The 13,318-nt window shown below is 39.5% G+C and overlaps 1 protein-coding gene across 9 annotated transcripts in view; it reads right to left on the bottom strand.

Annotated features, from left to right (window-relative positions):
* The window catches only part of ARHGEF12 (Rho guanine nucleotide exchange factor 12), a 74,181-nt gene that overhangs the window by 14,792 nt on the left and 46,071 nt on the right, over positions 1–13,318 (bottom strand). For 6 of the 9 annotated variants that reach the window (XM_084495701.1, XM_084495704.1, XM_084495702.1 and 3 more), the window contains 18 exons: positions 13,064–13,156; positions 12,336–12,446; positions 11,747–11,845; positions 11,062–11,104; positions 10,559–10,664; positions 9,636–9,773; positions 9,142–9,174; positions 8,255–8,372; positions 7,410–7,515; positions 6,964–7,176; positions 6,380–6,509; positions 6,191–6,226; positions 5,411–5,565; positions 5,007–5,153; positions 4,158–4,243; positions 2,354–2,479; positions 1,445–1,559; positions 28–128 (listed from right to left, as the gene is read on the bottom strand). In XM_084495701.1, the coding sequence (XP_084351827.1) occupies positions 28–128; positions 1,445–1,559; positions 2,354–2,479; positions 4,158–4,243; positions 5,007–5,153; positions 5,411–5,565; positions 6,191–6,226; positions 6,380–6,509; positions 6,964–7,176; positions 7,410–7,515; positions 8,255–8,372; positions 9,142–9,174; positions 9,636–9,773; positions 10,559–10,664; positions 11,062–11,104; positions 11,747–11,845; positions 12,336–12,446; positions 13,064–13,156 (1,956 nt within the window). The remainder of the gene's footprint in view (positions 1–27; positions 129–1,444; positions 1,560–2,353; positions 2,480–4,157; positions 4,244–5,006; positions 5,154–5,410; positions 5,566–6,190; positions 6,227–6,379; positions 6,510–6,963; positions 7,177–7,409; positions 7,516–8,254; positions 8,373–9,141; positions 9,175–9,635; positions 9,774–10,558; positions 10,665–11,061; positions 11,105–11,746; positions 11,846–12,335; positions 12,447–13,063; positions 13,157–13,318) is intronic. The other 3 variants (XM_084495703.1, XM_084495706.1, XM_084495699.1) reach the window with 1 other exon arrangement.

Genomic DNA, 13,318 nt, shown 5'->3' with positions numbered 1-13,318 from the left:
TTGATGCTCACTCCGTTCACCTCCTACCTGCTTGTTCTCAGATTCCTTGACAGCCTGGTTCACGTGGTTAAGAACCTGACGACAATGATCTGCAGCTTTCTTCACTTTCTCTTTCTCTTCAGGCAGTTCTGTAAGAGGACAAGGAAATACAGTAACATCCTCCAATAAAGGATGAAAAGGCCACAAATCTAGCACAGTTTGCCGTCCAAAAATTCAAGAAAGGGAACTCAGATCTGCAGAACACCCTATCAATAAAAGCACTCCATTTCAAAGGTGAAATGATGGGAGAGAATTCCGTCTGCCCTACTCTGATGATGACCACACACAGCCCAGACTGCACTTTTTTATTTCTTTTTTTAAAGGGCTTACGACAACTGTTCACTGCACAAACATGAATCAGTAAAGTATTCTGAGTAACACAAAAAGTTTACTAAGACTCCACTGGGGTACAAAGAGAGCACTTAGAGTCTCACACAGCCAGCTAGTCAAAGTCCCAGCTTTGACTAGCAAAAACAGCAAGTGACCAGTGGCTTTTGCATTAATTCTTTATTTATTTACACTGGAAGAGAGAAACAAAGATAATATAACAGAGAATATCAAAAAGTTGCTACCTAATAACCTTTTTCACCCAGATACTCTGTATTTATTTTAACAGCTTAAAAAAAATATTTATCTCTGGCTATGTACACGCAGCCTTACTATAAAAACCAGTCTTGCACTACACGAAGAACAAACAACAGCCACCTTTCCAGCCAATGTCTCCTGATTATACACAGATAGACATAGGTGAACCCCATCAATTCTCACTACCACAAGCCACATTATGCATTTAGTTAACTGGCAAATAAACAAGGACATCAAGGATAATGGAGTATCACATGCTTTCTTAATTATGTTTAGAGTGAACTTGTAAGCGCAGTATATTTTTTACGAGTAATGAAATTAGACTGCAGCAGGTATCGGTTAGTAAACGTGAAAAGGCATTTTGCGGTATTATTAATCTTCTTTTTGCCTCCACCCTGCTGCAGCCTCCTTTGAGGTAGTTGTAGAGAGCAAGGAGGTCTCCCCTGAGCCTCCTTTTCTCTAGGCTTTTTTTTAGACATGCTCCAGCACCTTGATGTCCTTCTTGTAGTGAGGAGCCCAAAACTGAACACAGTATTCGAGGTGTTTAGACCCAAGACTGACTGCCATTCACCTATTTCAAAACGCAATTCTCACCCTCCCCTCTTTTTTTTCCCTATGAAAAAGAAATACTTTAATTGAGAAACAAAGACTGGATTTTTGTTTTGTTTTGTTTTTAACTTGCTCTCCAGTCAGGTCACAATGAAAACAGTGACCCATCAAATTGAACTGTACTTCAATACAAGCTTTGCAATCACATTTGCTTAGAAAACCTGCTGTGATGCAACCACCAACCATGGGCTACCTACTGGAAATGCTTTACCTGTGTACTTAGCAATGTTATCCAGCAGAAGGGGGTACTTAGTCAACCTCTGCATCTCTGTGGGAATGATATCCTTCAGCTGCAACCGGCGACACAGTGGATTACTCTCAGCATCCTAAAATTAAACAGCACAATAACTACATTTGTCATTTTTATTAAGACTATAATTACCTGAACGTGTAACATCTATTCATCACATAAATGTCTATTACTTCACTTTCTGGTAATTAAATACAAGACAAGAAATGCCAAGATCTATCATTCAGACAACATATCCCCTCTCCATTTGCAATTACATATAGGAGAGGCTCATCACAAAAGCAGCAGCTTCCTTCCCTCATTACTTCACAGAGGCCTGGTGCTATCACCAATCAATCTCAGTCACTGCCACACAGGGAAGCCATCAGTTTAGCCTTTCAAGCTATAGCAAAACTACAGTACATTTTTCAAAATAACGTCAACCCTCATATTACAGCAGTTCTTCCCAGCCTGTGGTAATGAAGATAATGTTCTCCTCTCCAAATGCCACAAGTATTCGAGTCCCTTTCCTGGTGGGCTGAATAGGTGTACAGCATCTGTCTTCTGACTGTGGCATGCTTCAAAATTGCACTGCTATAAGCAGTTTTCCCCGCAGAAGAACTCATCTTTAGGAAACAGCCACCCCAAGTGACATGCAATTTTCCTGCCCAGGACAGCTTTTCCTTCCTGCATTGCAACGGGACATTATGCAGTCCTCTCCCTCCAGAAATGATTAGAAGAGATAAATACAGTGCTGGAAATGATCCCAATCTGAAGGCAATGTTAAGCATAATCTCATTGTTGATAACAATTTTATCTCCAGCCCTTCGTTATCCCATACTGGCCACCAGCCGCACCCTCAGGCAGCTCAAACCCTTGCATAAAATTCACCTGCACAAAAGTCTGGAAACGGGAATCCTTCTTCTGACGCGACTTTATGACCTCTAGAGCAAAGGGCTGGTTACTGCAGAACGTGGCAGTTGCGTGTTTTATCTTCTCCTCTGCTGCTCCACTAAACTGTGCCAGAAAGCCACAAAAAGTCAAAATTAGACCCAACTTCAGCAATTGAGAATAGAATAGAATAGAACAGAACAGAACAGAACAGAACAGTTGGAAGGGACCTACAAAGATCTTCAAAGCATGTTCTTGAGGGTGTTATCCAAATGCCTCAAACACTGACAGGCCTGGAATATCAACCACCTCCTAGGAAGCCTGTTGCAGTGTTTGACCACCCTCACAGTAAACATTTTTTTCCTAATATCCAGTCTGAATCTCCCCTGTCAAAGCTTTGTGCTGTTCCCTTGAGTTCTATGTATGCGTGAGAAGTATTTCTATGTAAGACAGCATTTTGAACATCCTGGCTTTACGGGTTTGTCATCCCAGTCTACTGAGGAACCCCTTACATGTCAAACTCTACAGTTCTCCTGTCTCCAGCTCCTACCACATCCAATCATTTCTATAAATGTGCTGCTGATTCAGGGAGAGAATACAGTGCCATGTCTCCACTGTTAGCTGTAAGAGAAGGGGAAAAAACTGCACCCAGATGAATGACAAGGGATTATTTACCACACTGTTGGCCAGCAAAGCCAAGACCAAAGGTCTTGCTTCTCAGGGATACCCATGCCTAAAGATCAAAATATAACATAATCTTTTATTTCCTAAATGAAAATATTATAGAAGCATGGCTGGGGAAATCGATAGCCATGAGCAGGGCTGAGAAATGTGCCGCAGATGACAGATGGCTAATCTGTCACTCCAACTTTTCCCATTCCTGCTACCCAATCTGTGATGCAGCATAGTAACTCCTGAAAATACTCACTCTGCAGAACAAGATCCTGTTTTGTTGTGTTTTTTTTTTTTGTTTCAGTCACTTAGCCAGACACTAGTCAAAAAAATTTAGCTATCAATCTGTAACGCTTAGCTTGCTCTAGTTTGCTCAAAAATGAATGCATAAGGTATTTTTTGCTTTTTCACAGCACACAGGGGAGAACTGAAAGGGTTGGAGGTGTTTCTCTACTAGCCACGTCTGATTTTCTTTTTTTTTTTTTTTCTGAAATAGTAGACAAGCAGTGGGATTAAAAAAATAGTAATTCACAAGAGACTTCTGCATGAACAGCTGAAAAGAATAAGCAGATCAATCTTAAATCCTAAATTATGTAGGCTTGAAAACAAACAACAAAAGAGAAGACTCTCAAGAGAGATGGTTTTGGTTTCTGTTTTTTAAAGAATTTACATCACTCCTGCTCGTCATCTGGATCTCAGGAGTCTGAAACGATGCCTGCAACAGTGCTACAAATTTGAAGAGGTTCAGCTATGTAAATTCTAGGATTGGAAAACAGTATTTTAAAATACCTTTAGCTGCACCACAGGCATATTTCAATATTATTGCAATAAATTGTGCTATAACATTTTTCAAAATCCTACTCTCGGTTTACGTCTCCAGAACTAAGCTTCTATTCTACCAACACATCAAGAGGCAATGTTTTTTCTTCTTTAAATGGCTTCTCTCTCTAGACAAATGAAAATCCTATGAGTTGTTCCTGCTTTTCTTCAACACCCTTTCTCTAGCTCTGTGTTGGCTCCATAGAAATGACAACTCTCAGAGCTTCAGTTCCTATTAGCTGGGAATGACCTTAATTAACCTCTGATTCCCACTTTATGAAATGTATTTTCAAGTACAAAAAATGGAGTTTACCCAAGAAAGCAAGTCCTCCCCAATTTGGTCAATGACAGAAGTCTCGTTCCTTTTTCGGACTGCTTTCATCTGATCGTTCAATGCAACTTAGGGGAAAAAAAAAAAAGAGATTAGGAGATTTAATATCAATTAAATTGTGTTTGATTTTCAGCATTTATTTTAAAATCACACCTATTTGAAGAAAAGACTAGACTTAGAATTATTTCAATTACTTAAAGTGTCCTGCAACATAACAAATTTAGCAGAATATCTACGAAAACATTACACTCCTCCTTTGCACTTCTATCTCACCTGTATTCAAATGACCTTTAAGAACCTCTCCAGTCTTATCTTTCCTTAGGCTCAATATCACTGACTTTTAAAAATGCAAGAATAATGTAGAACACATTTCAAGCCACCTGCCTAACATTTTACAACTTATTCAGTGGTAGAGCTGAAATTCTGACTCTGAACAGCCCTTTCTCTAAACAATTAGAAAGGGTGACCCCTCAAAACCACCTGCAAGACATCAATCCTTTCACTTGTTTTAATAATTTCTTCAACAACAGTTATAACTTTTGGTGCATTGGCCTAGAAAGAAAATTCATCAAAGCATTGCTCTTTCCATCAAAACATGAACTAGCACAAGAGAGTCTGCATAAACAGATACAAAAAAGCGAGCATCTGAAACACTGGATACTTTATCAAAATATCTTTGTAAATTAGAAATGGGAGAATTGTGTGTGAAAGGAAGAAGCGTTAGAGGAAGCTGCTTCTTGTTGCCTGTTCACCTGCATAAATTTTTCAGATATTTGTATCCTGAATTTCAGCTGAAACTGTGAAGCTGCAAAACATCTCAGCTACTCTTACCATGAAGCCCAAGGATATCCTCCAGATTTGAAAAGATTTTCCGCTTGTCACTGGAGTTCAGGATCCCTTCCCGGGTGACACGCTGGTAGAAAACATTGTGTAGAACCTTCAGAGTGCGGACGTGAGCTCTCTCGGTGTAAAACAGCTCTGAAGAGAGAGGGGAGGGCAGGATTGTTAACTACTGACTTGAAGAGGTGTAGCAATGTGGGATCAGCCCCATCTCAGGATACTTTTCAGTAGCAAATACAAGTTTCACAGACATGAACTCTGGAAACCAAAAGTAATACATGGCTACTACTTAGGATAGATTGCTGAAAAGAGACTTTCTTTTAGATGTTATGAACTCTAAAACTCTGCAAGACAAGATTTTAACTTGGTGAGCTAGAAAAAAATATCCATCTCACCATTAATCACTTCTTGGCGTTTGATTTCATAGGGTTTCAGCCCCATCAACACTTCCCGGCTCACAAGCTGCTGCCAGTTGGGAGGGTCCATGTCCGTGTCAAAATCATACAGCTCATCTTCACTTTGTACATCTGCAAAACCGACACTGTCCATCCTAAGAAGATTAAAAATAGGTCAGATAACTCCCATTCTAGGCACGGATGTCAAAAAGAAAGAAGAAAAATCTAAGTACTCATAGCAGTTGTAAAGCATTATGAATACACTCTCCAGTAAGCTATGTCAGAAGCTACAAAACATATTTTGTAATTTTGTCCTTTACAGAACAACTAAGAGTGAATATCGGTTCTTCCAGTATTTTCATAAACCTCTTTTTAACAATACAGATAAAATAATTTGCTTAAGACCAAATAGCAGGCCAGTGAAAGGGCAGGTTACAATTTCTTTCCTCTGCTTATCTGCAGATACAGAGCTAACAGAAACACACTCGCTTAAAAAGAAAACCTGGGAATCTCAATTCCATAGCCCATCAATTCAAATCAGTAGATAAAACACTTAAAATATTTCACCCATAGATCAAAGAGCTTATCTGCATATGATCTGCTCCACCTGTCCTATACACAGATGCCAATGTCTCTTTTCATATGAGTTATTTAAGAACAGGAAAGATCAGGCAGGCAATCATACTGCCTCAGAACAATGAACGCTGCAGCACTCAGCTTTATAACCTATTAAAATCTCAATAAATTCAGTGAAGCTCAAACAGTTATAAGCACACTCACTTGCGAAAAGGCTTTGGTGTTCCCATGTCGACAACTCTACAAAAAAAAAAGAAATAAAGGAATTATGAGGGAACCACGCAGGAATTTCACCCCACTCAGACATCCAGCATAATTTCAGAGTACAGGCCTGTCCAGCAACAGCTGTCCAACAGCCACTGCCTCATCCAAGCAAGCAGGGCACTCTGTTACCTCTCAGATTCTCCCTCCTCCTCTGGCAAGTTTTCCAAGGGAGATGGGAATTCAAAAGTATTATTAGGTGTGCGGGGTGTGCCATCCACACAGTCATTAGCAGGTGGTGCTTCTCCAGTCTGCTTCGAGCCTATGAAAAAATGAGTAAGAAATGTCAAGAATGTATCAAATTAGAGTACCTAAGAGAACTTCACAATCTCTTCATAGCCTCTTGATTCACAGCCTCATTTCAACTTATAGCTAGAGGAAGTGAATTTGCAGCTTGGCAAGAAAAATCTCCATGATAAGTGTTACCAGGTAATAGTGACTTGTGATTACAAAGGCAGGCACCTGGGGATGCTTTTTTCCTGTTGGATGATCCAACGCCACCATGACAGAAGCCACCAGACAACAATTTCTGGCCATGACAAGACTTCCTGACTTGAACCAGAGTCAGAAAACATGACTAAGCACCCAGGAAAACCATGTCTAGTGACACAGAAACATGGTCCAATTTGTCAGGCTTCTTGCATTAGAAGTGTGCCTTCCATACCCCATTCACAACACAATTTTCAATAGTCCCTCTTAAGTGGTATCATCCTAACCTGCTTCACTGTCCTTGCTTCCCTCTGGAGATGAAAAGGGACCCGTTGCCAAAGGAGACATTGGGTTGGCAGGTGCATAGGGTGCATCTGTTCCATCACTGGAGGACCCACTCTGGCGCATCTTGCCAGAATCTGGTGGTTCTGGGCTAACAGAAGACGCTGTAGGTAAGTGCTTTGGATGGCGCTGCTTCTGTATTTCCATGGCTCTGCCAACTAAACAAACACAGAGTCATTACGTTGCTGAAAGAGCTTTTACCTGTTCCCAGTAACCAAAAGATGTATTTCAGGACAACTACTTTAATTAAGATTTGTCTGTCTTTAAAAACATGGTTTAAAATCAAAAATTTTACCATGTCTTTTTATTATTTTTGTTGTTGTTAAACAGCAGAGACTAACTGGCTTTCATACAAGTAGCTGAGGAATATACATTTCCTTGTCTGACATACTTGCACTGCTGTCGTGTCGGCTTGGTCTCCTTGGTGGGCCGAGAATATTCGGAAAGCCTCTTCTCTTTCCTTTTTCATCTCCTTCTTTCTCTTTCTTGATACTTTGCTGCATTAATATACAACGAAGAAAAGCAGAGTAAACAGCAAACTCATTTCTTCAGACTCAATTATTTACTGAGATAATGATTAATTCTTTAAAACAGCAGCAGCAGTTCGGTACAAGAAAAGTTTATTTGTCATAAAGGGGGACAGAACTGCTCATGACAGCCTTAACATTCAAAGGAGGCTGAATGCTGATGAAAGTACATAGCTGCTGTGACCAGACACATGGCCATACCGTGGGAGATGACTGAACACACCCATGGAGATGGAGTTTTGGTGAAAGAACTCATTATATAAACGGGGGAATGTGGGTGGCAGGAAGAGTAGCTTTCCTGCACCACAAAGCCTTTGTTTTTGGGCAATTTTCTCAAAAAAACCCTGAAGTATACCAGCCAACAGACTGATGGGTTTAATGAGGTCCTGAATTCTGATAGCTTTAATGGGGTCCTCAAATTATTTAATATTGTAATATGTGAAACATTTATCACCCGAAGTTTTAGTAAGTCTTCAACAGTGAAAAGGAAGGTAATTAATTTATAATTGAGGTGTCTGAAAACATACGTACAACTCAATCTCAACCGTTAGGTTTTCTGTGCAGATTGATAATGCTATATCCTGTTGGTGCAATGAAGACTGTAAAATCATACCAACTTCTAACGTGTCACACAAAAGTCTATTCTGAATTCTACTGAAGCACCCATGTCAGACAGTTTTAAACAAATGTGCTCTGGTCACAACACTACTACCTTGATCTTTGGCAAGAAACCAATACGGCCACGCTTCTGCTCCAGGTTCCGAGGCTCTTTAACTTTGACTCCCAGGTGCTTCATGTAAGTAAGAATCACGTATTGCATTGTGGAACTGCCAAATAAACACACGGAAAGAAGATGGATGTTAAGGAGAAATGTACTGGGGAAAATCCATCTTGTCAAGAAAATGAAATAGGTCAAATGCAAAGGTTCCATGGAGAAATGAACCATTTCTGGATTAAAAGAAGCTGAGTGATTTTGTTTGTTTAATATGAAACTACTACGTGTTACATACAGTGGAAAATACTCAGCCAATATTATAATCCATCCTTTTGTAAATAACAGATGCAGTTTATGAAAGGCATACCAGCCTAAGAGGTAAAAATACATTTATTTTTTTTTAAGAATTACATAGAAAGTCCTAAGCTCATGCACTAAGTACATATCCGAAGTCATATTACGGGAGTTACAGTAAAAATCTGTAACAGTAAAAGGTATAGTAGCTGCAATGAGTACAGTAAAAGCTAACCAGCTAGTTGTAGGGTGCCAAACAAACTGAACAGGGCAAGGCATAACATAAATATTAGACTGGACTGAAGCAGCTACAGAACCAAACCAAAGAAACAGATGAGCTCTCAGAAACAGTAACTTTTTCTGGTCTGAAACAAAGGAAACAAAGGAAACAAACTTCACAACAAGAAGAGGTTGGAAACAAAAGATTGATACTTCAAGTTAATTATGCCAGCAGATTTAGAAAATGAGAGTTTGGAGCCATGGCCAGCAGAGGGCTGCCTTGTGCTGTTCAGCAAACACAGAGCCAGCAGAGCAAGCATCAGCAACGGGGTTCTTAGTTCAGACTAAGCCCACACAACTTCTATTACCTCTTTTCTTCCTCCAAAGGCTGAGATGTCATCCTAAAAACAAGAGAGAATGTAAAAAGGAAACAATAAACTAACTATTAACAGGCAGTTATATCCACCCAGAGTGTCAGCAGTAGTGTTCAAAGCGTTTTTTGGCATATACAAAAGCCCCAGGAAAAGGAAACAAAAAAAAAAAAAGGTTATGAAACTACAGGTTTCTACAACCCAGAAGAAGAACCCTGACCCCCTGACCTAACAATTCACGAAACAACAAAAGCATGCATGCCTCTGCTATCTGAACATTAGCCTCCCTTAAAAAGATATATGGACTCCAGCTAAATATTAACATATTTTTTCGCTATCATTACTGAAATATACTTTGGTAACAAAATGGGGAAGCAATATAAATGTAGTGGTATAAAATTACTTTTAGTTACTAATTCCTTTGCTCTGCTGCTGTAAGATTCAGGGTGCAACAGTTTTAACCTCCCACAATTATGATTGCTGATACTCACAAGACTTCCTCAATTTTGGCAATAATCTGTTCTGCACATGCTCTTTCCTTCTCCACCGCGTTCCGATCACGAACCCGTTCTGCATCCAGCTTGGTCAGCTCTCCTTCTGCCAGCGTCAATCCCATACTACGTTTCTGCCTGAAACACAGAGCGAGGGAAGCAGCACTTGAAACTGAGTAGTGACTTGTAACAAGGGAAGGCAACCTCTTGACATTCAGAATGTCAAGCAAGTTGCATTATTGGTTTCTGAATAAGAAAGGAGGGGTCATCATAGTTCTCCATAACATTTGCATTCACTGTAAAATAAAGCTAATAAAGTTGTATGATATTTATTAAGAGAGGTAGCCATGGCAATGGTCAAGCAAAAGTGGCTGTTCTTTTTGCAGTATCCCAAGCTGTACGTTTGAAGCATCTACTTGAACTGAGACACTTTTAACTGTGGAAAAGTCCATTATCTCTTTTGCTACAGCATCTCATGTTGGCACAGAATGCTCGCAACTGTATACAAAAGGGCATATTAATTATTAAATTCTACCATATGCTCATGACAGCTCTCTAAAGTGGATTATTTCTTGTCCAAAGGAGAGCAAAAAAAAAATAAAATGATATAAACTGATTACAAACATGCTTAGTAAGAAAGATTCATGTAATATCACCTAAGTAATAATATTCTGAAATTGCCTAAAATAACCTCTAGGAATAAATAAACGAATCTCTAACAAAGATCTTGCAAAGAACTACTTGCAGCACAGTGTCAAAAAACATTCAAGTGTTGATCAGGGTGACCCTGTATGCCCTGTTGCCATCTTCCTGTTCAGTCCGAGATGAATTACTACATTCCTTGAGTTTGGACTTCCCCCTTAATGGACACATTGACTGAGGGCAGGTATGAATTTAACTAAAACTGCACAGGCAACTGTTACCTGAAGTCTTCCAGATTCCTTTGAACTTCTGGACAGACTTTATCTTGCATAGTTTGTATATAGTGGCGATGAAGCTCTTCAGGAATGAGCTCTGGCCTTCTTTTGTCTGCAAGCCAGAAGAGAAAGTTAACAGATTATTCTTTTGAGAACAGCAATAGTCCACGCTACCTTAGAATAAAGCCGCTCATACACATCTTTAACCCATCCAAGAGCACCCTTTTGCCTTTCACTTACTGATAATATGAATTTTAGAGCATTAAGTGTAAACAGATATAGTCACATCCAGTAGTAGACAAAAAAATAGACATGCCAATGTGGCCAGTGCTTCCCACTATTAATGCATGTATTACAGCATGCATAATGCCCTCTGTAAGAAACAAATATTTATTTGTCTCTTCCTGTAAACATGTGATAATGTGTATCCAAAGTAACCCCAAGCGCATTTCAGAAACTTCCTTGGACTGCCTCAAACAGTAGAAGTGCAGAAGTAGACAGTGACTTACCTAGATCTACAGAGATTTCATCTGGAACTGGAACTTTAAGGTTCTGTTAAAAAGAAAAAAAAATGGAAAGACATTAAAAAAAAGACTGGGGGAACATACACAACAAACAGCACCCCACTTAAACACAACACATACAATACAATCCCCTTAAAAAACAAAACCTACAACCTGAACACCTAAACTTATCATGAGGGAGGCTCCCATCTTGAATATGTATTATATTACACAAATATGTATTGTATTACACAATTATTTCATCTAAGCATGTGATACTAGCTGCTGCTACACTATGTGGTAGTCTGATTTATGATGGTATAGAAGCTTCGCAGGCTTTCCAACAGACATACAAAATGGCCCAATCCTTCCCACGTCAATATACGCAGCGGTTATTAACAAAAAGGGAATGTAGAACACCTAACGCTAGCTTACACATCACAGAAATACTTCTCCTATCAGACAATGCATTCTCTGTGACATACAGACTTAACCAGGCATCTGAGCCTATTTATCATTTATTTTGCCATAGTCAGTGGTATCATTTTAAACTAAAGGAAAAACAAAAAACCACTATTGATTCTGGAGGACTTATATAACTCCTGAGTTTCTTCCAGTTCAGGAGAACAGAGAATGGTAAAAGTCAACTTCCTGGATACACTTGAAAACAAGAGAAAGATCTGGAACTTACTGCAGTTCGGTCCAAGAAGAACTGGTAAAATTCAAGAAAGACACGCCGAGTCTCTTTGGAGTTGGTCTGCTTGTACAGGTCTGTGTAAAGGTAGCACAACTGTGGGAAAGAGGAGAAGAAATTAAGGGATACCATGAGAACTCTTCTAACACACCAAACTCAAATCTTCCTTTGCTCTATTTCAAAGAATTCAGCATTGCTGGATTAAGAGACTTCCTAGTTACCTTCAGCCACCTACACTTCACAGGTAAGCTCATCACTGACCCTGTAATCAGTGGAGGAGGGAAGGGAAAAGAGAGATGGAAATCAGACCTTCCCTGTAGGTAACTAATCCCACTACCTTAGGCTGGAATTAAATGCTTTCTAGAGCTAAATATTCATTTGTAAACTGCTGAATGTAAGGAAGACAGTTCTCTTCGCCCTTTTCTTCCTTTATCTGAAATACCCTCATGCCTGCACAGGACCTGTATTTCTCTCCTTGCTGATCCAGCAGTGTCACTGGTGATGCTACACAAGAACAAGGAGATCCTGAAATATTCAGGTTAAGACTACAAATTTTGGCCACAAAAACAAGTCCAGAACATCTTACCAATGCTGCAGGGTCAAACTGGGACACCACATGATGCAGAAGAACAGCAAGGTGAGCTGGGCGAGACTTCAGGAGCTCAATGTTTTGGAAACAGCTGCACTGTCCATTAATCTGCAGAGATACAAGGAAACTATTTGAATTATTCAAGAAAGCTACCGTGCAAAAAATAACAAGCTTCTTCCTACAGCTTAGCTCCTCATTTGTTTAATTAAAATAAAAACTGAAAAATTCCAGAGCCTTTGCAATGCCATTCTAACATCCCAGGAAGAATTTACAATGGGAATATTTCTTTTAAATACACCCCTGTACACTGACTACAATATAATGACACATAGCTCGGAGCAAAGGAGAGCTAAAATAACTCAGAATAAGTATGTCAAAAGCCATAGCAGCTATACTGCTGTGACAATAATGCAGAACTGTTAATAGAAACTTAATAAACGAAATTGAATCAAATAAGGCAAATGAATTTCTAAAAAGCTTGAAGTTGTAAGAAGAAAGAGTAACAGAAAGAATCAAAGACGGCATATTGTCATAAAATCCCCAAGTGTTACTACTTGGTATGATCAGCAGTAATGAGAATCATATGCCTTAATTCTTAATTCGCCACATGAAAACTGTTAAATAAAAAGAAGCAATGGAGTCCTTGCAGTTTAGGCACAGAAAAAAAACATAATTCTGGTTGAAGTAGGGAGAAGGGGTGGCTGAGGGCTAAAAGTCATTCCCACCTGCTCCTGCTCAGTGTCAAAGTCATCATCCTCCGCTCCAATGATCTGAGGCCCGATGCGGGACGAAGGACTTCCAACACTCGACTGAGAATCCTGGGGTGAGTCAGAAATGTGAGAAGGGAAGGATGAAAAGTACAGCACTATTAGTGTCTTGGAACAGTAAACTTTCTTTACCTAGTCAAAAATATTACCATCACTTTAATTCTTCTTTTCAAATTGCAAAAGAAACCCATGTGCCTTTATTCAACCTTGTCC

The sequence above is a fragment of the Aythya ferina genome (assembly GCF_964211825.1).
Source record: "Aythya ferina genome assembly, chromosome: 22".
In the NCBI taxonomy this organism is placed as follows: Eukaryota; Metazoa; Chordata; class Aves; order Anseriformes; family Anatidae; genus Aythya; species Aythya ferina.
Note: the sequence above shows the minus strand (reverse complement) of the source record. Positions and strands in the feature narration are given on the sequence as shown.